The sequence below is a fragment of the Chlorocebus sabaeus genome, chromosome 9 (assembly GCF_047675955.1).
Source record: "Chlorocebus sabaeus isolate Y175 chromosome 9, mChlSab1.0.hap1, whole genome shotgun sequence".
Lineage (NCBI taxonomy): Eukaryota > Metazoa > Chordata > Mammalia > Primates > Cercopithecidae > Chlorocebus > Chlorocebus sabaeus.
In genome coordinates this window covers 94,577,595-94,604,782 of record NC_132912.1, presented here as the reverse complement: position 1 = coordinate 94,604,782, position 27,188 = coordinate 94,577,595, and the positions used below count along the sequence as shown (strand labels likewise).

At 36.3% G+C, this 27,188-nt stretch overlaps 1 protein-coding gene across 1 annotated transcript in view; it reads right to left on the bottom strand.

The window, feature by feature from the left end:
- Positions 1-1,556: 1,556 nt before the first annotated feature.
- TNKS2 (tankyrase 2) overlaps positions 1,557-27,188 on the bottom strand; it is a 66,402-nt gene continuing 40,770 nt past the window's right edge. Inside the window, exons 14-27 of the mRNA XM_007963534.3 lie at positions 26,254-26,399; positions 25,513-25,678; positions 24,579-24,798; positions 21,960-22,069; positions 21,040-21,228; positions 18,350-18,602; positions 17,352-17,434; positions 15,605-15,725; positions 12,150-12,247; positions 11,614-11,688; positions 9,761-9,866; positions 7,661-7,847; positions 5,029-5,185; positions 1,557-3,885 (exon numbers count right to left, since the gene is read on the bottom strand). Of these exons, the coding sequence (XP_007961725.2) occupies positions 3,823-3,885; positions 5,029-5,185; positions 7,661-7,847; positions 9,761-9,866; positions 11,614-11,688; positions 12,150-12,247; positions 15,605-15,725; positions 17,352-17,434; positions 18,350-18,602; positions 21,040-21,228; positions 21,960-22,069; positions 24,579-24,798; positions 25,513-25,678; positions 26,254-26,399 (1,974 nt within the window). The 3' untranslated portion in view covers positions 1,557-3,822. The remainder of the gene's footprint in view (positions 3,886-5,028; positions 5,186-7,660; positions 7,848-9,760; positions 9,867-11,613; positions 11,689-12,149; positions 12,248-15,604; positions 15,726-17,351; positions 17,435-18,349; positions 18,603-21,039; positions 21,229-21,959; positions 22,070-24,578; positions 24,799-25,512; positions 25,679-26,253; positions 26,400-27,188) is intronic.

Here is a 27,188-nt window from a genome sequence, read left to right as displayed (position 1 = left end):
AGCCACGAATTCTGGAGTATTCAGGGAAATAATATTAATTACAATAACCAGTTATTGGCAAGTCACAATGCTTAGTAGCACAGATAGAAAATCATTTATTACGCTCAACAACCTTATAAAGTGTTACAAAAATCTTAAAAGGTTACATAATTTGTTCAAGATCACACAGATGGTGAGGGGTAGAATAAAAATTAAAATCCATATACATCTGACCCTACAACCTGATCACTTAATCGCTATTTATTCACCTAACAAAAAATTTACTGAGGAACACTGTGTGCCAGATATGCTAGGTGCTAAGTCTACTGGTATAAAAAGCAGATGTGAAACCTTTCAAATTATCTGTGAAGGATCAGTTTCTTTCTAAGTTTCCAACCCATTGCGAGTCAATATTTCAATGAAAAATAAGAAAAAAAAAATACTACAGCAATGTCTTGCTACAAAAGTTTTTAAAAGTTTACCCTTACTTTTTGTATTCGTATCTCCATGGGCTGGTAACAATATCAGTTTGCAGACCAATCCCATCTGCAGATCACACCTTTGTATAGCGCTGCTTTATAGTAAATGCGCATACTGCTTTGAGGGGCTCTTTATATATTTGTGTTACGGAAATGACAGCTGTCGGTGGGTGACAAGGTGGAGACAACACTTCTAATAATAATGGCTTTATGTGAAGAGCAGTAATTAAGTATTTTAGGTCATAGGCTGTCTAAACTAGTCAGCACAAAAGGGTAGGAGGTGTGGAGACACAGGAGACAGGGAAAGGCATATTACAATTTAATTTTATAGAAGTCTGACAGTTCTGGTGAAAAATGAGTACCACCACTATACTTGCTTCCTCTGTCACTCTAGTCCTGTAATAGGACAGGGCAGCAGGTAAAGGCACAGTCAGGAGTACTGATCGTAAGAGCTCTGGGAAATTTGCATGTTTCCTTGGCTCATCAACCTGCAAACAACTGGATCACAATAAACACCTGAGACTGGCATGCATACTTGAAACAGCAGCAAATACTTCCATATTACCCTAAATGAAGCAGACACACAGAACTGCTGAAAGGTATTTAAAAGTCAAAAGACTTAAGAATCTGCACCATCATTCTCTTCTTATAGAAAGCAGGGAATTGATCACACACAACGAAACTTAACATACTGAAGTCTAATATACACATGCGATTATACTTTCTTTTAATAGCAATAAATACCACTAACTTTGAGATTTGGAAACTTACAAGAATGTTTTCATATGACACAGAAATAAAAATATATTTCTTTTTATAAGTTAAGAAGATTAATTTCCCAGGAATGAGCTTTAAAGTTTACCAAAGTTGTGCTGAATAGACTAAATGTTGAAAGCATCTCACAGCTACTTTCATTTTAATGAGCAAGTACAGCTACAATATTCAATATTTCAAACTTCAAACTGCATTATTTATCACTATTAGACTCAGAACTACATTGTTTTCCTGCAATTGTGGTTTATTGTAATCTTAATTCATTTTCTCAAAGACCATTCAACACATTTATACTATTCCAGTAATTACCATGCTACCCAGAAAAACAAGTGAACAGTTTTATTAAGAATTAAATGAGGGTATGGAATGTGATACAATACAAGTATGACACTGAAGATGGGTATAATAGTACTACTTGCACAAAAAGTTAAATTTCACTTCAAAAAAAAAAAATCACAAAAGAAAAAGCAATTCCATCATCATAAAGTAAGCTATTTCATGCAACGTACTAATACGCCCCCTCCCCCCAAAACCCCAACTTCCCAACAAACAAAAGCTATCTGAAAATACTGCCATGCTAACATATGAACCACAGTATATTCATTCATGGAAAAACACACTCATTAAGCGATTAGATGAAATAACACAGTTTGCAAAATTGTAAACTCACAGACCACAATGATTTCACATGAAAAGCAATTTCAGATTCACTCATAGGGTGAGTAATATGGGCTACATAGTTGAGAGATAATGTAAATATAAACCCCATTAATTCTCTCATTATCTTCTAATTATAAAACCTGGAAGCTTAGATAATCTGAAAAATTCATATAAAATTTGGCATACTCCGCTTGTGTTCCAAGAAATGACTTTAGGATATTTATAATCATTAGAGAGCTGTATAAAAAGCACTTCAAGGCCAGGATTTGACTTCTTAAATAACGATCATAATTTACATCACAGAAACAACTCCAGAAATGCATTTACTCTGATCAACTCTTATTCAGGACAAGGAACATGATTTTCTAGCACTTTATGTACAAGTTACTGCAAAGGGCCAGTTAATTTACAGACTGAATAAAATGTAAAATAAAGGTGAACTGGTACAGAGAGTGATGAGGAATGTCCTCATTAAGTGAGTAAAGATCTTTCCTCGACTTTGAAGGGAGCTAGAGTCAACAAGTAAAAGAGATTGCCAAGCCGTAATGGATGTATGTCTCTGTAACAAGATGCTTAAGCATGCTTCCTGGAAAACAGTTTTATCTTAGAAAATAGGAATGGCATTTTATGGGACAGCATTTCCTTCTATAGCTGCCAAACTGAACACAGGCCTGGTCACCACATGGTGCACAAACTGAGAACGTATTTCCAGTTGGGCATAATATCATGGAGAGAAAACCCAGGAGCAAGAAGTACCTGCCTCACTGCACTTGCCCATTCAGGAGGCCTGGAGGGGACTGAGACAACTACATTTTATAGTTCTGGGTTAAGTTTACCCATGATGTATAGATTGGCTACAAACACAGCAATAAAACCAAGTAAAAAGAACCTGAAAAAAAATACTCAGGATAAAAAACTACCCAGTCCTGTTTGTGATTTTTTTTCCCCCTTTTAGATTTAAGGTAATTAGAATAGATTGGGAAATGATTTAGGATTACCCTTCCCACCCTGGAAATGTAACATCCTACTTATGTTCCACGAAAAGAACACAGTAATGTTCAACAGCAAGATTCAGTTTCTCTAAAAAACAGGAGCACTTTGCTCTAATTTTCACAGAATGACTTTAGAAAATTTTCCAACATGAGAGCTAGAAATTGAGGCCAGTAAAGAAGCTTATTTAGTAATCAGGACCTGCCATAGTTAGAGCTCTTTGGAATGTGTCTTATACATACAAAGGTATCACAAATTAAATCTTCAGCATATTCATAAGTTCTTAAATGAGAAAGATTTCTAGTGACAGGTAAAGGCTCCCATCAGCAAATTAAATCTGATAACTCAATCTTTCCCAAGTAACAACTCAACATAGCCTCTGGAATCAAATGTAAAGATCACTCAATCATGACAATGTAAGATGAAGTACAGATGAACAATACATATGAAAAAAATTTTGTAAACCGCTGCAGTTCTAAAACAGATTTATATTACAAAGCAATGTAAATAAATATTGGGCTAGTACAAAAGCTCTTATTTACAGTTTTACAAATGAAATTGTATTCAGTGTAAATGCTGTGTTTTAAAGAACACAGTATTGTATCAGTAAAATGAGTTCTGTTGAGGGCATTACAGTTTGTTAGAATCAATGCATAACATATAAAAGGTTCAAGTTAACTCTGTTTATAATTTAGTACAGACAAACCCAGTTTAACCTGGAATGGCATCTGTTAAAGTGCTGAAAAAACAGGAAATATTTAGAAAACACTGTACATTATTAAAGCTTTATCAAGTCAGAATGTTAAACTTCGTTCACATTTGTATCTTTTTGCCACAGGCCTGTGGGCAAGATTTTTTTTCAGCAAAGGAGTAAAAGGTAGAGGCCACTGCTGCTTTGATGATTTTAGGTTCAGTGGAATTAGTTTCTTAAAATAACTATTTATCCATCAACCATACCTTCAGGCCTCATAATCTGGTAAGTAATTAAATACTCAGGATAAGCCTGGAAGAGAAAGACAAATTCAAATAATGGTACACAAATTTTCCTGAAAGATAAATAGACTTTCCGTAAGTATTCCTAGTCTTAGGGAGGAAGTTCTAAATTAGTGTTGTAGATAAGAATCATCTAGGGACATTTTCTCAAAACATCTTTACCCTGACTACAGTTCTTTAGATTTTCTTTTTTTTTTTTTTTTTTTTTGAGACGGAGTCTTGCTCTGTCGCCCAGGCTGGAGGGCAGTGGCCGGATCTCGGCTCACTGCAAGCTCCGCCTCCCGGGTTCACGCCATTCTCCTGCCTTAGCCTCCCGAGTAGCTGGGACTACAGGCGCCCGCCACCTCGCCCGGCTAGTTTTATGTATTTTTTAGTAGAGACAGGGTTTCACCGTGTTAGCTAGGATGGTCTTGATCTCCCGACCTCGTGATCCGCCCGTCTCGGCCTCCCAAAGTGCTGGGATTACAGGCTTGAGCCACCGCGCCCGGCCAGTTCTTTAGATTTTCAATCAGCAAGTCTAGGAAGGATACTAAGTTCATGTCCGATTTTAGTAACTGAGGTGATTCCGATACCTACCCCCAGTTCACAACACTGCTCTAGAACTACTTTTGGCTTTCACTTAGCGCAAAACACAATTATATACTTCTTTGCTACAGACAGGCTGTTAAATACAAGATTTCAATCATAAGAGCTAAAAAAAAATCCGGAACAATTGACAAAATTTGAATAAAGTCTTCTTGTTTTTAGGAATTTACAATTGAAATAGTTAATGGTAAAGGGATATGCCCTGCAACTTACTCTCAAACAGTTCACAAAAAAATATGTACAAACACACACAAGGAAGGAAGGAGTGAATGATAAAAGAGAAAAAAGAGAACAAAATATTAACATTTAGGAAATCTAGGTAAAGATTATAAGGGAATTCTCTTCACTATTTTTGTAACTTTCCAAATCTGAATTATTTCCAAATAGTTTTTTAAAATTTTTAAAAAATTTTTAATTTTTTTTTAAATTTTTTTTAATTTTTAATTTTTAATTTTTAAAAAATTTTTTAAAAATCCAGTTAAGATAGTATGTCTTGTCAAGAGATTAGTAAAAAGTTAAAGTATGCCTCTCTAGCATTTTTGAAGATGAACAAATAAAACTGCATTACCTGTTCTCCTCTGTAAATAACATATTCAGCTAATGCTAGGCCATTTACACTGGGCCGACCAGTGACTGAGTGATGACCTGGAGGAGAATGTGCCATTTTCATTGCACTGAACTGCAGGAAAGACTTTCCCAAGGTTACCCGGCAAAAGAGCAGCTGCCTATAAAATGATAAGGAAAAGATCACCCTGAAGGCAAACGTGACACATAAATATGACAATGTGTGGACACGGCATAAGTTTTAATAAATACTTAAAATTGTTTTTATCATTTTACCCCTAAAAGAACTTTTTAAGAATGTCTTCTATTACTCTTATTAATGAAATAATCTGTCAATTTAGTTAGTCCTTATTTTAACTATAAAACCTGAAAAAGGTAATAACCTTATAGAGATGCAGACTCTACCACCTTGTTTGTGTCTCAGCAAAAAACACAAGTCAATGACAAAGTGGGAAGGAGAAGGTTTAAGGGTCTTCCATCAAGTGGCTTGCAAAGTTGGACACATATCTAATTAAGTCTAGTTGATTTTTACCTTCAAAATATATTTGAAATCCATCTACTCTTAATTCTACTGTCACTATTAAGTCAAATCACTGAAATTTTCACCTGGACTATCACACAATGGCTTTCTAAACCAGTCTTCCTGTTTCTTCTCTAATTCCTGTCCAAACCTTTCCCATCCAAGTAATTAAAACAAACAAAAATTAGATCAAATCACTTTTCTGCTTAAAACCTTTTAGAGGCTGCTCACTGTACTTGGGAGAAATTCTGTACAATGGCTCCAATTTCTTGAATCTCATTTTATGTTCATTCTGCCCCATGCACATTAGTTTTTTTTTCTTCACAAAGGCCAAACTTCCTTTATTAATGGTCCCCATCTATATAATTTTCTCCATCACTGGAATGGGATCTATTTTACCACTCTTCCACTGGCTGATACCCACTCAATTTTCAGACTTCCCCTGAAATGTTACTTCCTTAGATAGGTCTCCCCTCACCACCAGTTTCAGTAGATTATCCTCCCACTTCTCTCAGGCATGTGATTGGCCTTTCTTAGTTTCAAACAACCTTTTAGTATTAATGTTATTGTTTCCTTTTAGAAGATAACAGGAGATGTCAGTAGACCAGTTGATGGTTCTATCTTCCAAAGAAAAGGGAGGTGTTAGAATGTTGCTTATTACTAATAATTAGAACTGTTTAGCCTTCAGACCACATATGACAAATAAAAACAGCAGTGTTCAAATTTACAAAATCTCAGGAAATTACATGCCTCCTAACCACTCCAATTTATGATCTAAAATAGAAGTGAGTGGGAGATCCTACACAGGAGGGCCTACTGTGTACTACCTATGCAGTCCTAAATTTAGAGGGATAACAGTAAGAACAAAACAAACACAAAGAAAGAACCTGCTTTCCTCCATGACTGCAATTCTTCAGCTTGGAAGTCCTTTGAAATCAGCTGGGAAGCTGTAAAAAATTCTAATATCCAGATCATGCCCCAGACTAATTAAATGAGATTCTGTGAGGGTGGGACACAAGCATTAATAGCTTTTTAATGTTCCCTGGATGATTCCAATGTGCTGCCAAAGTGCAAAATACTGCTCTAAGGGTTTTTTTCTAGATCAGTGGTCAGAAATACAGCGTCACATCTGGGAACCTGGTAGAAACTCAAATTCTAGAGCCCCACCCCAGATCTACTAAATCAGCAACTGAGAAGGTAGAGCCTAAGAATCTGTGATTTAAACAAGCCATCTAGGTGATTCTAATGCATGCTAATGCTTGATAAACTACTGCTCTATATATTCAATAAGCAGTGCCCTGTTGAATAAATCTCAGGAATTAATCTTACTGGATTTTTCAAATGGCATAACTTTTTGCCTATAAGGATTTTTTAAGTTAGGGACAAGTTACTTAAATGATTTTTAACAAGTGAGTTAGAACAGGTAATTAAAAGTAGAAAAAAAGTGCAAAGTAGTTATTTGATTATTATTTCCTTTCGAAAAGGATCAATGTTTTAATTTTAAGTTCTTATAGTAGTATTGCAAATTGAAGATTAGGATCGTATCACAGTGGAAGAGAGGCTCAGGCACTGCGATCAAATAATTAGACTTGACAAATAATGCCATTTTAGCATTTGAATACTAGATTTTTAAAAAGTCCACAGAGTCCTACAATACTCAAGGGCTACAATAAAGCCTCTTTCATGCCTAATGTTACTTTCTACTCAGTATGCTTTAAGGCACCAGATATTCTAATGATTAGTCAACCAGGTCAAGTGCTTAAATTATAATTGGCCCATACGGATCATTTAATAAACATTAGCTACTATTATAATCGGTGAGAGGGCCAAAAGCAATCTAAAACACGCCTAGCGGGGGGAGGGATAGCATTAGGAGATATACCTAATGTAAATGACGAGTTGATGGGTGCAGCACACCAACATGGCAAATGCATACATATGTAACAAACCTGCACACTGTGCGCATGTACCCTAGAAAGTATAATAAAAAAACAACAACAAAAAACATGCCTAGCTTGCATTTCTAAGGCTGTCCAACATAATGCTTCGCCCTCAAAAATGTAACTAGTTCTTATCTGATTATTACCAAAATAAATGAGAACAAGTGATCTCTTACCTGTGGCAAATGTAACAAGATCTGTCTTTGTGAACTGGACACCCAGTACCGCCTCCAATTCCATATACATATTGATTGCTTTTGGAAGAGTTTTCAGCAAAATAAATGCCAGCTCCAAACATGCCACCTATGTACGCATGCCTTTCATCAAAGCCTTTGTGGATAATTGCATTCACAAAAGGAGACCCTGAAACACATATAGATGGGTAACAACAATTTAAAATTTATCTTAGAAGTAAAAAATAGTTTCTTAGAAATTGAATTCTTAAATATACAGCCCCACCATAATAAAACCAAAAAGAAAAAGGGTAACAAGTTAACTGTCAGTCAGCTTACTATTTTAGAATAAAGAACTGCTAACATCAACTAATGTTTCTAATAGAGTGCTGGTTCATGTGCTAAAATAAGGACACAGATTGAACTAGAAAAACAGATTACTTGAAATATCAATGTTTAAGAGTTACCAAACGCCAGACTGCAAATCCATAAAAATCCAACACCAAGAGCCTCATAATTCACTTTAGATGGCAAAGCTAAATGCAATTAGGTCTTAGAATGATGCCTATGCCTGTGCGGTTTGTTTTTGGATATCAAGTGGCCCAAGTAGACTTTCACATTCTTTTTTTTTTTTTTTTGAGATGGAGTCTCACTCTGTGGCCCATTGTAGTGGCATGATCTTGGCTCACTGCAACCTCTGCCTCCCGGGTTCAAGCAATTCTCCTGTCTCAGCCTCCTGAGTAGCTGGGACTATAGGTGCACACCACCATACCTGGCTAATTTTTGTATTTTTAATAGAGACGGGGTTTCAACATACTGGTCAGGTTGGTCTCAAACTCTTGACCTCAGGTGATCCACCCACCTTGGCCTCCCAAAGTGCTGGGATTACAGGCGTGAGCCACCATGCCCGGCCCCACTTTCACATTCTTATTCTCTTTCTTATACCTCTTCTCTTCTATCCTTCCACTTTTGCCTTTCATCAATTGCGATACAAGGTTCTGTCTGCAAATGTGGTGCTTTCCCTCACCCCCTGCATATTGATTTCCCTTTCCTCTTTCCTTGGGAGTGGAGTAGAGTGGTGGATGGAAAAAGTCAAGAAACCACAGCTAATTCATTTATCAAGATCATGTTTCCTGTCCATAGAGAAACAGGAAAATATACTGAATTCTACTTTACAGAAATACAGATGAATAGAATCACTTTTTGAATTAACTTGGGAAAACCAAAATTATTTATATTACAAATTAGAAAAACCACATTATAACCATCATATTAACAGATAATAAATATGCTCTGTGTCAAGAGATTATCATGATAATTATTTAGGGTTTTGGAATAAGGAGTGCAACATGTTTAGATACTGCACATGAATCCATTCTGCTACAGCCTTTCTCCCAGGGTATTATGAAATTTACTGTGTTTTACAGAACTTTATAGGTCTCTAAATTTTTTCTGCAATCAAGGACAAATGAAGAAATAGACTGGAACTACTATGTACTTGAAGGCCTCACAAGTACTACATTAATATATTTAACTTTGCCAAAATTTGAAAGACTAACCAACACCTGCCAGCTTATAATACAAAAAAGTAGAAAATTCCAAGAAGAATAAGTAATTGTGCTTTCAATTTAATTCTATGGTTTCAATTCTACAGTCATTAGAAACCTCTACAGGTTCAATAACAATGGCTGTTGTCAAATTGTGTGGGTTTGATACTTAGAATCAAAATCAGAATAGGATGTATATCTTCTTCTGAGGTGATTCCCAGGTTTTATTTTTAATTCAATCAACTAGTTAAAAGTAAAACACAAAATTTCTTAGAGTGACCATAAGCAAAATTTACTATTTAAAGAAAAAAGGAAAAGATAGTCAACACTCTCATTTCTATTTTTTGTTGTGGTAATCTTATTTAAAAACAATCCATTATAAAACATACAAATTCAAAAGAAGTTGAAAACATAAATGTAAAAGTTACAGAAATACTAGGTTTATTATAAAAGAATGACATAAAGAATATACAGGCTTATTATTATTTCATATCTGAACAAAAAAAACTATCCTAATGTGGAGAACAATGGTAGAGTCGGTAGGGAGGAATCTTACCATGAAATAGCATTCGTTCATTGGCATGGTTGTGGTTTTCTTCAGAAACTTCTTTTCTCCGGTGAGTATATCTTTCCCATAGTTTCTTGTTACAAACCTTCTGAATCTATAAAAAATAAACCAGAAAAACCAAACCTTTAAGTATTACTTACTGACTTCTTCATCTAAACCAAAGATGGGCCATACATTTAGCTAGAAGGCAGGCAAAACTTTTCTCTGAAATATAAAATGTGTTATTCTAATCAACTAAAAATACTTTGTCCCAACCATAAAGTTGGAAGTATAGCTACATTTTGAAGATTAAAAAAATTCAAAGAAAAAAAAGGCCATATATGAAGCTCAGGAATACTGTTAATTTATTAAAACACTTCCATTCTCATTAACTTAAAACTATTACAAAAACACCTCCAAATCAGACATGCCGAGTTTCTTCTGTATTAAGTACTAGAAATTTCGAGTATCCTTTTCCCCCCAATGTATCTGTCTGAGTGCCATATTAATCTGTTTAAAATTAAGAATATTTGAAATAGTGTCCTCCAGCCCCCAACACACACACAATTACTCCCTTGACCTTCTAATTCTGAAAATTTTTGTCTGCAAAAGATTTTAAGGTGGATGTTAGTCTCATTAGGAGTATTTCTAGGAAAAAAATTCACAATACTAGCGTCGTTTCTTAGCTGTGCTTAAAGGTGCTACAGCCCCCTGCTGGTTCCTAGAGCACACCTGGAAGCTGATGGTGTTAGTCTTGGCTCAAATAACGCAAAATATTACCACAGATGTAATCAAGGACCATAACTGTCACAAATAGATCTCATTTATGCATTAAAAAGGAACAACAACAACAACAAAACCCTGTTTCGTCACCGAAAAAATTTTCATTAAACACTGCATGAAAATACCTTTGTTAGAGGAAGAAAACAGTGTTATCTTTCTCAAATCCAACTACCTTAGAAATCAAACACACAATCTCTCTCCTGTTCTCACGCCTAACAAAACTCCACACATTTTGTTAACGCTTGTAGACAAAGCGGACTTGACTGAAATGTACCTGTAGTAGGCACGTATTTCTCTGATTAAATATTATACTCACAGTATGTTATGAAACAGTAATACAATACAGCTGAAAGATTTGATACCGTTCAGAGTTTAACATTTGTGTATTAGAAAGGCATATGCCACATTTTCATTCTAACTTTATGTCTTATTTTTACAATTATTAGGAATATACTGCATCAATGTAGTTAATACAAATTCATTATGCATGAAGTATGGTGTGCAGTTTTGATTACTATAGTTCAAGAAAAACATAATGTTGAAAAAGTTCCTAAGAAGAGTAACTGAAATCGGTAAGACAGGACAGCCACCAAATGACTCAAAACATTTTAAAAATATATATTTTTTGGAAAAGATGAAGAGAGTACTATTAAAATTTATAAAAAGGTAATATATTTGGGGACTTTCAGAAACCTGTAGTCAATCAGGATAAAAAAACAAGCATTGTATGACTATAAAGATGGTATCTGCCACAAAAAAAATTCAGCTTTGTTACTGTAGAGTACTTTAACAGTACTTTAAAGTCTTGAACCTATAGTATTTAGCATTACCCCAAGATAAAACATAACCCGTACACTTGAATATGTTCAACAAGAATTGAATTATTATCAGTTATTAAAAATAGCACAGGGATTTGGAGAATATTAACCTTCCAAGGGTATCTTCTTCCCCAAAATAGTCTCTGATGCCAAGTCAAGAACTTACCGGGCTAGACAGATTATATTCTTATGAAAGTTACTGATGGCTTCAGGCTTTGAAAACTATGGTCTCAGAAAACTTTACTTTCACTAATTTATTACCTTGAGAATATTATATCTGTTGAAGATTCCACCTGCATGACCTCCATCTCTGTGCTCTCGAACTGTACTTTGCATCTGTCAGAAAAATGGTTTGAAATATACGTGCATTAGCATTTGTGTATTTTCTGATTTGGGGAACACGGTTCTTGACTCATCTGATTCTACTTTTGAGAATACAAAACAGGTTGTAATATTTTTGTTATTCAAAGAATATGAGGGCTGGGCATGGTGCTCCACTTTGGGAGGCCGAGGCAGATGGACTGCCTGAGTTCAGGAGTTTGAGACCAGCCTGGGCAACACGGCGAAACCCTGTCTCTACTAAAAATACAAAAACAAAAACAAACACAAAAACAAAGAATATGAGTCTTATAAATTCATGAGTAATATTTTCTAGAGACAGTTATGAGATAATCAGCTTGAAAACAGCATTTATAGGTAAAAATTATATAATGCAAACTAAAGGAAGAAGACACAAGAGCATACAAAGTGAACTAAATATATAAGGCCAACCTACTATTGAAGGTATATGAACATACCTCTTCCTCCACAGACTGAAACTCTTTATCATCAGGAGACAGATCTATGAGAACTGTTCCACTACCAGAGGTGTTCAAAGTTAAATATGGGTTAAGACCTATGAAACAAAATTTGAAGGTAGAAAAATAAATTGCCAATAAACAATGAACATCAAAACCAGAAATTACCTAATTTTTCTGATGCTTACTACCAATTTTTTTTTTTTTAACTTTTTTTTGAGATGGAGTTTCGCTCTTATTGCCCAGGCTAGGCTGGTGCAATCTTGGCTCACCACAACCTCCGCCTCCTGGGTTCAAGTGATTTTCTTGCCTTAGCCTCCTGAGTAGCTGAGATTACAGGCATTCGCCACCACAACTGGATAATTTTGTATTTTTAGTAGAGACGGAGTTTCTCCATGTTGGTCAGGCTGGTCTTGAACTCTCGACCTGAGGTGATTCGCCCACCTCAGCCTCCCAAAGTGCTGGGATTTACAGGTGTGAGCCACCGTACCCGGCTGCTTACTATCAATTTTAAAAAACGTTTTATATTGTGATAATTTAGATATTTAGAAAGGCTGAAAGTACAGAGTTCCTATGTCCCCTTCACCTACTTTCCCCTAATGTTACCATTTTATATAACCATAGCACATTTGTCAAAACTTATTAACTAGGCCGGGCGCGGTGGCTCACGCCTGTAATCCCAGCACTTTGGGAGGCCGAGGCGGGCGGATCACAAGGTCAGGAGATCGAGACTATCCTATCTAACCCGGTGAAACCCCGTCTCTATTAAAAATCCAAAAAATTATCTGGGCGTGGTGGCGGGCACCTGTAGTCCCAGCTACTCAGGAGGCTGAGGCAGGAGAATAGTGTGAACCCGGGAGGCAGAGCTTGCAGTGAGCTGAGATCCAGCCACTGCACTCCAGTCTGGGCAAGAGAGCAAGACTCCATCTCAAAAAAAACAAAAAAACAAAAAAACAAACACTTATTAACTAAATTATTGACGTCATTTTTTCACTAGTTTTCCCCATTAATGTCCTTTTTTTTGTTCTAGGATCAAAACCAGTACACACATCACAATGCATTTAGACTACTACTTTTTGACCTGACAAGTTATAAGGGGTTTTGTGGAAATATTTCAGAAAATCTTTCTCTTCTTTATCTCCTATTCTTAATGAGTTTGTAACACATTTTCTTCTTCAAATTACTTTCTTTACTAACTATGCAGTCTTTTCAACATTTAATCTCTTTCTTCTTTGTAAATATGAGGAAGAATTATGACAGAAACTTGCATAGCCTCAGGTAATTTTAAATCACCCCAGAATGAGAAATCCATAGTTTACCACCTATTGAATGTATATTCTGTCCCATAATATATTGTTTATCTCAGGAATGAATTTATGGTGTTTTCCAAATGTCAATGATCAAGATAATCATATCTATTTTTGTATCTTTACTCTTATAAAGTTTTTAAAATGGAATTTTAAACAGAATTTTCTAATTCCTTTAGTGTATTTGTAGCACAACTCTCTCCTTTAATCTCTACAACAATATCTCCAACACTGCTGTTTTCCCATGTAGGGGCCAAATCCTTTACTGCTGGGTTAGTGCATGGAAGTCTGCCTCTGGAGACGAAGAGCACTATTCTGATTCTAAGCTATGGTCTGAAGAACAGGACTACTACCAACATGCCAATGCTAATAAACACTTACAGAAGTGGCTGAATTGCAATAATCTTTACGGATTATGAAGAGCATATGGAGAGTATTTTATAGAATAAAGACTGTGACAAATGCTTGACTGAGGCATCTGCAACATATACAAGAAGATGTTTATCAATACTGAAAGATCAGTATGGTACTAGTCATCTATTGACTTGATGCACGGAATAATAGGTAAGGCTGTTAAGTCAGCATGATAAGAGTGTTAGAAAATCATCATAGGCAGCTACCAGTTCCACTTTGCAAATCAGGTGTAAGTATGGAATCCCTGTTGGTTGACTAACATCAGATTGGGGGAACAAAAAAGAATCTTGGCTTTGAATGAACATAAGGAAGATGGTAATTTTATGTAGGAAAGTGACCCTGATATGCCAGATCAGACACAGCATTTTGTCTTATGACGTTTCTCCTTATCCAAGTGGAGCTGGATGTATCAGAGTGACTACAGGACCAGAGGTGGCATGGAAGTACCTCTGCCATTTGGAGGCAACGTATCCATTTCTGTCATTGAGCCTTTCAGCTTTTCAGTGCAGTTCTAATAGCTATGATATGTTTATACAAATACTGCCTGTTTTCCTTTTCTACCCTGCCTCTTTCCTAAAAGACTCTCGTTATCCTGGTACTCCAACGTATTTTTTTATCATACCAGATCAGTATTATTCCAGTAGAGTCACAACGATGGTCTACAACTGAGGGTTCTAGTTCCTCATTTTTAGTGCTAATTATATTGTATACTAATATTTCAGGAAATCATGGATTTTCCCTCCTCTTTATCTTATAAAAATTTGTCCTCTATACTAGAAACAGCCAAGACCATATTGCATTTTAAATATCTTATCCTAGTTCCAATCAGGCAGTAAAATACATCTACCTTCAACTGAGCTTATTCTAAAATACCAGTTTAAAGTATTCCTTAGCTTGAATCATCTATGTTTTTAGAGGTGCTCTTATTTCTTCAGCGGTGGACCCCATCCTGGCTAGCATACATTCTTTCCTGAAAATACCTTCATTTTTACTGATGGAGGTTTCTCTTTAACCCCAAGTGTAAGGCCAGGATGTTCAATTATTGAATATTATTGACCCCAGGATAAATCACTCCCTCAGTTGAACAATAAAGTTAAATGTGGTTTTGACACTTAAAACAATTCACCTTTTTATACACAGACCTGGTATAAAGTGTTAACATCTGCTGAATAAATGCAATTTGCATTTTCCTTAAGCACCAACATTAAGGAGAAATAAAATTATTATTCAACTTTGTTTTGTTCAATTTCTTCAGTTGCAACATTATTGCTTTCGAGTATTTTCATCCCAAGCTCTTACAAATTTATCTATGTAAGAGATTTAGTACAGTACTTTGTGGGTTAGCCTGAACACTTAGTTATTATCTATTATATTACCATAAGAAATGAGATACCTAAGTTTTGGACCTTTAAAATAATAAAATTTTAGAGCTAGAACAACTTCAGAAAATAATCTCAACTAACTTCCTTATTTTCAGGAGCTAAAACAATTCCCAAATTTCTGAATGGTCCAGAAGTTTTTCTTAGGTTCACATTGTTAACAGCAAGCAGCAGCTCAGTAACTTTAAGTTAGTAGCACAGCTAAGACTTGATCCCAGTTTCCTGAATCCTAAATTAGTATTCTTCCTATTAAACAGATTCTTTCACATATATTTTTAAATTATAACTTAGTACACTGAGGGTTGCCTTTAAGCAAACTGTTAAATTGACAACAGCAATTATTATAATAAAATACCTTGTTGTCCGGAGATAAGTCTCTCAACTCCTTTAATTAGTTTGTGCCTATGTCCGTAAGCATTGATTCCAATCTCCTTCAGCTCCTTGTGCCCCATCTCAACTAATACATCCAAAGTGATCTTACAAAAGAGGAGGAAACTACTTAGAATGCTTACTTATTTGGCGGACATTCATATATTGGTGTTTTCATAATATATAAGATTCATACATTTACTCCAGATTATTTTAAACATTTCAAAAAATATTATTTCCATTTAGCATAAGAACCTGAGCAGAACTAAAATGCGAAACAAAAACGCACTTTCAAATTAACCACATTCAAGTATTCTATTTTATTTTTTCCATAATACTTTTCTACCATCACTCTACATCCAACCCTATTTATACAATGTCTTTCAATGGTTCCTTCTGAGTCTGGACTATGCCAAATGGTACTTGTGCATCACTGTTCAAAGTAACCCTTTTATCTTTAATACAGTAATACACTATGGCTTCATGAATTGAAGCCATTCTTAAAAACCCTGTTTTACTTATACACGTTCTATGAAGCATTCCCCGATGAGCCTAGCTCACAGTAATCTTTTCCTTCTTCAAATTTCTGTTTTTGTTTATTTGTTTTTTGAGACAGAGTTTCACTCTTGTTGCCAAGGCTGGAGTGCAAAAGTGCAATCTCAGCTCACTGCAACCTCTGCCTCCTGGGTTCAAGCGATTCTCCTGCCTCAGCCTCCCAAGCAGCTGGGATTACAGGCACCTACCACCATGCCCGGCTAATTTTTTGTATTTTTAGTAGGGACAGGATTTCATTATGTTGGCCAGGCTGGTCTTAAACTCCTGAACTCAGGCGATCCACCCGTCTCAGTCTCCCAAAATGCTGGGATTATAGACATGAACCACCGTGCCCAGCTCCCTTCTACAAATTTCTAAAATCTATCGTAAAACTTGAATTTTCATATGTTGTTTTTTTTTTTTTTTTTGAGACAGAGTCTCGCTGTCACCCAGGTTGGAGTGCAGTGGTGTGATCTTGGCTCACTGCAACCTCTGCCTCCTGGGTTCAAGCAATTATTTGCCTCAGCCTCCTGAGTAGGTGGGATTATAGGCACCTGCCACCGTGCCTGGCTAATTTTTTTGTATTTTTAGTAGAGACTGGGGTTTCACCATCTTGGCCAGGCTGGTCTTGAACTCCTGACCTTGTGATCCACCCACCTCAGCCTCCCAAAGTCCTGAGATTACAGGCATTAGCCACTGCGCCCGGCCATATGTTCTTATTCCACTTCCATAACTACACTGAAAGTCCCTTAGAGAGCAAATCTACAGTAACATTATTTTCTGAACAACAACAAAAATCAGTAAATGTATTCTGACAGGGTACTTTAAACTGAGACTGCTTAGAAAAGCCCAGATATGGCTGGCATATTCATATACCTTCCCATAGCAGCTAGAAAAGTGTTAGGCTTAAAAGAGATAACTGAATAGACAGTGCTCAAGGATAACTTACTTCAAGAACTGAATAAGCTAAACTTCCCATTCAAGAAAGCTATTTTACCATTACTACATGAGTCAATTGTGTCCTAGTGAACTAAATGGAAGTTCCAAGGTCAAGCCAAATTAGAAGGCTGACTGATGTCATTTCTTAAAAATCATTCTCCCCCAATAGCTTACATGGTTCAGCTCATTTCAAGTATGTTCCAAATTTTCCTTGAGTTTCCATAAACCACTAATCCAAACAATATGATTCATCTACTCACCTGCTCTCTCTCAAATATATCCATTAGGTGCTCAAGTCCAAGATTCCTTACGAATTGAGTTATGCTAAAATCTACTCCTGGAACTGGGAAATAAAAAAATCCAAAACAAATGGAATTTCACATCAGAATAGTGTATTTCATTCATCACTATAACAATAAAGTCTTGTAATGTTACTATATATGAAGAAAATAATTATTTTTTCAAAAACAAGTATTAATAGCCACTTAAGATACAATACTGAACAAGAGAAAGCTATAAAATTTCAACATTAGAAATAAGTTAATCAATGGGGCAGTCTCAGTACTCTCATTTTTATTTTAAACTTTGTTTTTAATTGCATCTGTATTTCTAAAACCAGTTTTCCTATCTTTCAGGATGTAAGCTACTTCACAAAAAAAGTTTATAAAAACAAGCTCCACATTGTTGCATAAGGTGAGATGAATTTTAACAGAAAAAGTTTACATCTAAAAAGTAGATTAAGGGCTGGGGATGGTGGTTCACGCCTACAATCCCAGCACTTTGGGAGGCGTGGCGGGTGGACCACCTGAGTTCAGGAGTTCAAGACCAGTCTGGCCAAAATGGTGAAATCCCCTCTCTACTAAAACTACAAAAATTAGCCGGGCGTGGTGGTGGATGCCTGCAATTTCAGCTACTCGGGAGGCTGAGGCAGGCACATTGCTTGAACCCTTGAGGCAGAGGCCGCAGTGAGCCGAGATGGTACCACTGCACTCCAGCCTGGGCGACAAAAGCAAAACTCCATCTCAAAAATAAATACATACATACATACATACATAAAGAGTAGGTTAGTAGCACAAGACTCTTCAACTCTCAACTTGGAAGGAAGAAAGCAACACAAGGCTAAACCTTTTTAAGGCTATGTTAACTAATTTGATACTAATACCTTGTATTTAAGGTTAAAAATGACTTTTTAGTATCCCAAATGTCAAATATGGGGCTACAATACCAGTTAGAAAGTTATTTTTGTGGAATGTCTCACCCTCCTTTTTCTCCAAACCGGAAGCACCCTCTGTTCCACTTGAACTAACTACTGAAGACAGTTCTGAAAAACTCCCAGATAAGTTGTCAAGACTGCTGGCTGCAGAAAGGCTTGATGGGCTAGATGGACCTGAAGAGAGAGCATCTGCAGTGGCTCCTGGGCTTCTCACACCATTGAGCACTTGAGGCTTGTAACAAGAAGGCAGCGCAGAAGGGGGCATGGCTGCTGTCAGAAGAGCGCTGACATCATCTGCCTAGGGTACGTGTCAGAGACAAAATCTGCCATAAGCAACTTTTAAAATGCTATTATACCTAATAAAATATATTTTAAAATATGACAAAACCCAGCAATTTGTGCCAGGATTATCACAATGGAGGATTATTCATTTTAAAAAGTGAAGCAAAGAGGTTAATACAGGTCAAACATCCCAAATCTGAAAACTTTTAAATGTTGACATGAAGCTCAAAGGAAATGTTCATTGGAGCATTTTGGATTTCAGATTTTGGGATTGGGGACGCTCAACAGTAAGTATAATGCTTGAGTATAATATTTCAAAATCTGAAAAAAAATCCAAAAGCTGAAAACACATCTGGTTCTAAGCATTTCCGATAAGGGATATTCAACCTATATCCAGCTAAACTTACTAAAATATAAGACACAACTGAGAATATCTCTTCCAAAATACATATTATCAAAACACAACCTAAATATGGCAAAGCATGAACAAAACCCTAATTCTGATATTGTGACTGAGAAGCACAATGAATTACAGAAATACCAATCTTAAAAAGTAAGAGATTTTGGTGATATTGTAGTTATTCTGAAAGAAGTAATTCCACCTACACAGAACTTTAGAAAACAGAATTGTTTGTATTTCCTGGAAAATATTCAGCAATGTATTTGTTCCTCAAAATTGAAAGTTTTTTGGAGAGAAGGTGGGTAGAAAAGATAATAATTTTAATCAAATCTGCTAGAATGGGGCCGAGTGCAGTGGCTTATGCCTGTAATCCCAGCACTTTGGGAGGCCGAGGTGGGCGGATGGATCACTTGAGGTCAGGAGTTTGAGGCCAGTCTGGCCAACGTGGTGAAGCCCCATCTCTACTAAAAATACAAAATTATTAGCTGGGTGTGGTGGCGCATGCCTGTAATCCCAGCTACTTGGGAGGCTGAGGCAGGAGAATCGTTTGAACCTGGGAGGCGGAGGTTGCAGTGAGCCCAGATTGTGCCACTGTACTACATTCTGGGTGACAGAGCGAGCCTTCCATCTCAAAAAAAAAAAAAAAAAAATCTGCTAGAATGGAAAAAAGTCCTCACATTTATAGGTACATTAATTTGTTTAATCGGTAATATGTACTATTCTTTCATAACATTCAACTAATATCCAGCAAGGAGTAAATCAGTACTTGTTTCATAGTCATTTGTTCTGCCTATTCCAGTAATCACCTTTCTTCTCCCCTAGTCTATGCATTCCCACTGTACTCACAGTTTGTAAATGACATTTGTTTATAATAATAGTACCATTTACTGAGTGCTTTTTATGTACCTGATACCACGCCAAAGACTTTAAGTAAATTACCCCATTTAATTCTCATACTAACCAGATATATTTTACCCCTATTTATAGATGAGGTAACTAAGCTTTGGAGGTTAGGCAGTTCATAAGATTGTACAACTTAAATGGTGGAACTGGAATTTTAGGCCCAGTATGTCTGACTCTAAAGCCCTTGTATGTTCTCTAGAGCATTTTGCCTCACTGTCACTTAATTATATCTGGTCGACTAACATATGGGTGGAATGAATTCCAAATGTTCACTTTTATGGTAGTTTGGAGCTAGAAAGATATTTCCCTGAAGAGAGAATGTTGTAAATATGACTGGGTTGTTAGCTGGCTGAGAAAAATCTACTTAAGCCCCAATGCAGCTGAACTGCCTCAGTTTCTTATTGTAATGTGGAACAATGGAATCTCTCTCAGTAGAAAGCAGTCTGCAGAAAAGATTCCCCTTCCTTCTCATCTCAAAAAGAATTCCTTCTTCCTTTCCTTTCACTGCTCTAGTCAATGTCCTCAGTGGTAGAGGCAAGAGAGGCATCTGCTTCAGTGCCCAAAGCAGAGGTGGAAGGTTCAGCGGAAGCTCCTACAACTGCTCCATGCTCCAGAGAGAGGGGAAGGAAAACAGGACCTCCACAGGAAAGTGGATAATAAGCTCGTTTCATGAATGGTTAAGGCAGGGTGAGAAACAAGAACTCTGGGATGAGGTGGTGTGGGAGGAAAAGGAAACACTATTGGCAGCAGGCTTTGTGGCTGCACCTTGGGGGCAATGTTCCCAGTTGCGGCTGTGTGTAAGACCCATGGTCTGTACCATCTTGCGCTGTATGCACTGTAACAGCATTCTCAGAGGGCCTGGGTCTGGTTAGTTACCTAACTAACGTAAGCAGTTATATCATGTACTTCTTTTTCCTATTTCCAAAATACTCAGTATACAATAACTGACTGATAATTCTATTCTATAGAAGAATAATTATATTACTTTATAATTCTATTATATTTGAATACTAAAGAACTCTTACATTAAAATCAGGCTAAAAACCAGATTTTGCCATTCACATTGACTACAAAAACATTTTATAACAACATCAAGTGAATTTTAAAAAGTAGAAAAGCATTGAGATTTTTCAAAGAGCCCATCACTTACTGAAACTAAATCTAAAGGTGTTTGTCCTTCCTGATTTTTAAGAGTAGGGTCAGCTCCATGGGCTAGCAACAAAGCACAAAGCTGTGTTCGTCCCTTTTGGGCTGCTTCGTGCAAAGGTGTGAAAGCCCATTTGTCCGTGGCATTGACACATGCGTTATACTTTATTAGCAGAGCTGCTACATCTACATGCTGTAAAAGAAAATACCCATTACAGTCTGAAATATTATTTTGTCATACTTTACTTTCTTAAGAAGAAACTAGTTATGTAGCTACTTCCACATTTTCAAACTTACTCTGGAAATGAAAATTAAAACTCTTTCCCTGCTGGAAATGAAAATTAAAACTCTTTTCCCCCAGCATCACAACTTATAAATAACAGTGGACATTTCAATAACTTGAGAAACTATCTAGAAAAGAGTTAAGAATTCTATTTAGCAGGAAACTAGACTAATATGACTTTAATAATTTCTAATTTATTCAAATGTTATAACTACTAAATTTATAAAGCAGTAATCTTCCTCAATTATTCAAACTATACCACTGAAGATGGTCAATTCTGAATGTAACATTTGGGACTATAATAAGTCAGGAACAATGCGTCTGAATCTGTACAGATTCCATCTACCCCTTTGGTGCCCCAGTGGATTTTCTGGGTACCAACAAACACAATCACCAACATCTCACTGAAAATAAGAGACAGGTGTTAAGGCAGATAATAAAACAAACAACAATACGCCGCATATCACACAGCAAGCTTAGAACAGATTCAGAACTGAAATTTGGAAGTTATTTAACTTCTTCAGCTCTCCCATTTACTTCTCTGTAAAATGAGAACATCAAACTAAATTCCATTTGAGCTGCAATACTGACTTTCACTTTAAAATTCCACAAAATTTTAAAGGTAACATGGAAGAACTTACCCCGTAAGACGCTGCATTATGTAAAGGAATAAGTCCTCCTTTGTCTTGGGCATTCACATCAGCTCCGTGTTGTAACAAATACTCGGCAACTTCTAAATTATTATAACCAGCTAATTTAGAAAAGAAGTAAAATTACTTTACTTGTTTTTTCTTTTTTAGTCCTATGTCATAATACTTTCACTTGTTAATATAAAAAAGTCACTATATGTATACATATATGTATGTATGTATTTATAAGGCATAGACATTACTGAAAACATAAAAGAGATTTTGTATAAATCTGAAAGACCTCATTGGACTCTATTAACAATTTACCTTCTGGAAAACATTTCCCCCTTGCCTCAAGTTGGAAGCTTTTCGTGTTATCTATTAGTTTTGTGGATTCCCAAAATTATACTGACTGATTTACTTGTATCTTTCCTATGAAGACCTTCCTACCGAAGTCTCTGCCTTCATAGGTGTTACATACCACTTCTGGAACTCAGGGACATGGGTCTCAGGGGCTGCAAGTCAAAGGTCTGCAATTACATACAAGTCAAACCAGAGTGGATCTCAGAGTCCCCTTCCCCAGAAGGCCACAAGAGCATGCTTTTTTGCTAGAGAGAACTCAGCGAGGTACACATCTCTGCAAGTCTGGTAGAGGAACTTAGGAGCTGCTAAAGTCATGAAATAAAACTTATTTCTATTGTAGTTTTTATCCTTTTGCTAAAGGATTTAAAGGAAAAGAATTTAAAAAGATCAAGAAAAATAAAATTATAAAATTACCATAAAATATTACACTAATCTAAAAGTCTTTCCAGGTCTCAAGGTATGGTATTTAATGCTGCAGAAGTGGACAAATATTTTGTGCATACAAATTATTTGTCACTTACAAAGATAACTTGGACACAGTAAAGTGTTCTAGATAAGCTACAAGAAAGATATAAAAGCTAACATAAATATGCACAGCACAACTTCCAATCAGAGGTCAAGTCATATTTTGTCTTACATGAACTAGAAACTTCTGATAGCCAGTGCAAATAAAGCTTTTTCTCACCATGTTAGCATTTGTGGCTTATCACTTCCAAAATACTTGAAAGACACATAGAGTAATTGGTTTCTTTGGACAGTGAAGTCTCAACTGATATGGAGTATTTAAAGGTAAAAATCATATATAACACCAAGTTATAATACAAGACTGAAATGAACAGAATAGATTTCCATCTCCCACATTACATGAAATGGCAGAAATATTTGCATTATTTTTTCTTGCTTTTTATACCATGTTTAAACCATGCATATTTAGACAAACTTGTATGAGTCCACTGTGCCTATGATGGAACTCCACCAAGGTATTAGCTATAGCTCAGTGATTTTAATGATTTCCTAACATCTGTAATGCAGCTGAAAAAGTTATACTGAAACCAAAATATATTGTATACTTGCACTGAAAACAAAGGTACATTGTGCTAGTTTTATGAGTGAAAACTTAGAACAAATGTTATGAAATGAATTGTACCCTGCAAAATTCTTATGTTGAAACCCTAACCCCAGTACTTTGGAATGTGACTCTATTTGGAGATAGAGCCTTTAAAGAGCTAAAAAAGTTAAAATGAGCTCACTAGGTGGGCTCTAATCTAATCTGACTGGTTTCCTTAAAAGTAAAGACTAGGACATATAGAAAGAGACATCATGTTCCATGGGAGGACACACTGAGAAGGTAGGCAAGCCAAGTGGGGGCTTCAGAAGCAACCAACCCTGCCAACAACTTGAACTTGGACTCCTAGCCTCCAGAACTGTGAGAAAACAAATTTCTGCTGTTTAAGCCACCCGGTCTTTGGTATTTTGTTACGGGGACTCTCACCAACCAAAATAAATAACTTTGGTGAGAGGCTTATGTAACTTCTGAGAATTTTGATATATATATATTTTTTCCTGCTTGTGCTTAGCAGCTACCATCAGGAAGAATAGAAAGCTTTAGCTTTCTATAAGGAAGGCTGGCTCAAGTAGGCATATTTTTCAAAACTTGTTTACCAAAGGTGATACCAATAAAATGATGATCTGGAATAATGATTCCCAAAGTATATGGGGACTGGCAGAGCCTACTTCAATTGTTCTTACTGAATGTAACGTACTAGTAGTAAAGTGAACTTGAACTCAGCTAGTAGCTTCAAGTACGGTTGTCCTGTACAAATATACTAAAGAGTATAATGGCAGCATTAGAAGATATTTGATTTGAATTTTTATTTTTTTTTATTTTTTGAGACAGGGTCTCACTTTGTTGCGCAGGCTGGAGTACAGTGGAACAATCAAGGCTCATTGCATCCGTGACCTCTTGGACTCAATCTTCCCACCTTAGCCTCTTGAATAGCTGGGACGACAGATGTGCGCCACCACTCCTGGCTAATTTTTGTAATTTTTTATAGAGGTGGGGTTTTGCTATGTTGCCCAGGCTGTTCTCAAACTCCTGGGCTCAAGCAATCCTCCTGCCTTGGCCTCATAAAGTGTTGGGATTACAAATGTGAGCCACTGCGCTTGGCCTGATTTGAATTTTTAAAGTTTAGTTACAGAAAATATTTCATCTGGGTAAAATGAATCTCAGATGTTACCACCTAAATCTGTGAAACTTCATTCACTTACCTGCTAAATGTAAAGGTGTTGAATGTCTGCCTTGGGTATCACGGCAATTTACATTATCAGGAGAGGACAACTTCTTCACTCTGGCTAAACAACCCTTCTTGGCAGCATCTAGCAAAGCTGCATCTCCCCTAAGCAGATCTTGAATATCTGTATCTCCATCTTTAACAAGATCCAAAGGAGTATTTCCATCTCTGTTTTTTTTTGTAGGGTCTGCACCATGCTAGGTATGTGAACAACAGAAAAAAAGGGAGAAATGGCCTAAATGTGTCACTGGTCAATGAGAAAATAGTCAATGTAACTATACCAAAGAAAAACTAAATTTATATTGAGACTCTACCTTAAAGGTTAACATCACTGTTACTAATGTTTATACACAGAATTATTATAAAAAGAATACAGAAGAGTTAAATATTACTGGATTTTTCTAATGCATTAATGTAGTTAAAATTTTAAACTACATTCAAAATAAAGTCATATTTCATTAAAAATTAACTTTCATGTTATACTATTTTTACTTTTCATGAACATTTGAATAAAGTATAAATCTCTGTATTCTTGTTATTGTAAAACATCCACTGGTATCTGTACTGAACCAGTATCATCCATTTTAGCAGTGCTAAATAAACCTGGCTTGAAAGTAAATAATTCATTAAATATTTTCAGGTTAAAGTAATAAAGAGAAAAACTAAAAATAATAAGAGAACTATCACATGATAGCTGGCTGTAGACAAAAATAACTCTAGGTGCTAGTAAACATACTTGTGGATTAAAATATAAAATAATGTTTATGACATTTATTCTAAAATCTAGGTACAGAATTAGATAACATTGTTTCCCATCGCTCACTAGTTTAAGTTTATGCTAGAATTACTTAAAAAACTATAAACATATTCTATGTAATTCATACTGTTTACAGTTAAGTATTTAAATATACCTGGAGCAGAAGTTTGCAAATTTCATATTTTCCTTTTGCTGCTGCTTCATGTAAAGGTGTAAATTTCCATAAATCAGCTACATTAACTACTGCTCCATGTTTAACAAGAAGTTCTGCAACTTCATAATGTCCATAAGAACATGCATTGTGCAAAGGTACAAGGCCTCTGAAAAGTAATGAATGAACAATAACGCCACAGAAGAACATGTTTTAATTTAAATAATTGCATATAACTGATGAAAGAAAATTCTTGAACTACAATAAGGAATTATACCGATTATACTTTGTAGAACCTAAATCTATTTAAGGCAGAAATAATTTCTTTTTTGGTGAGTCAGGGGAGAACATTTAAAAAATGTTTTAAATGCAGACTATAACATTCATCCATATATGCAATGTGGAGAATTGTATATTTTTAATAAAAAATAACTTCAAGATAAACTGGAAGAACTCAAAAATCCTCCCTGAAAACTGAAAAATTTACCACATTAAAGGTCAGTATCACACTAATGTTGTAATGTCCTTCCTTGGCCATTATAAAATTCCTAGGCATTATGCTAGTGAAGTCTTTATATGAATGCTAACCATATAAAATCTTGATTGAAATTAAGCAGCTCTATTTAATATTTAGGCCAATGTTAGGAAACCGGCTTTCTTGAAAAATAAAACAGATTTCCAGGTTTTCCTAAAAAGGTCAAGTGAAAGTAAGGAAGAGAGTCCATAACAATTGTTGGCATTTACCCTTTATCTTTAGCATGCACATCAGCTCCATGCTGTAGCAGATATTCCACCACGGACACTCTGTTATACCCAGCTGCAAAATGAAGTGGTGTAGACTGACGCCCTTCAATGTCTCTGCAGTTGACACTCTGAACAGTACACAGTTTCTGAAGGACAAAACACAACATACGTGATACTACATCTACATATTCTCATTTCTTGTTTCAAGTCATTTAGTAGGAATTTTCAAAGTGTCTGACTTATTTTCTTGTCTCATTAAACAGTATTCTCAGAAACTATTTAGTATTCTTTTTTTTTTTTTTGAGATGGAGTCTTGCTCATCGCCCAGGCTGGAGTGCAGTGGCGCGATCTCAGCTCACTGCAAGCGCCGCCTCCCTGTTTCAGGCCATTCTCCTGCCTCAGCCTCCCGAGTAGCTGGGACTACAGGCGCCCGCCACTACGCCCGGCTAGTTTTTTTTGTATTTTTAGGAGAGATGGGGTTTCACCGTGTTAGGCAGGATGGTCTCGATCTCCTGACCTCGTGATCCACCCGCCTCGGCCTCCCAAAGTGCTGGGATTACAGGCGTGAGCCACCGCGCCCGGCCCTATTTAGTATTCTTATTTCATCTTGTCATTTACTGGGAATCCCTCTGGTCCTCTCATCTGTGCCTTTTATTATTATTATTATTATTATCATCATCATTATTATTATGAGACAGAGTCTCGCTCTCTTGCCCAGGCTGGGGTGCAGTGGCGCAATCTCAGTTCACTGCAACCTCTGTCTCTCGGGTTCAAGCAATTCTTCTGCCTCAGCCTCCCGAGTAGCAGGGACTACAGGCACATGCCACTGCACCTGGCTAATTTTTATATTTTTAGTAGAGATGGGGTTTCACCATGTTGGCCAGGCTGGTCTCGAACTCCTGGCCTCAAGGGATCCTCCTACCTTGGCCTTCCAA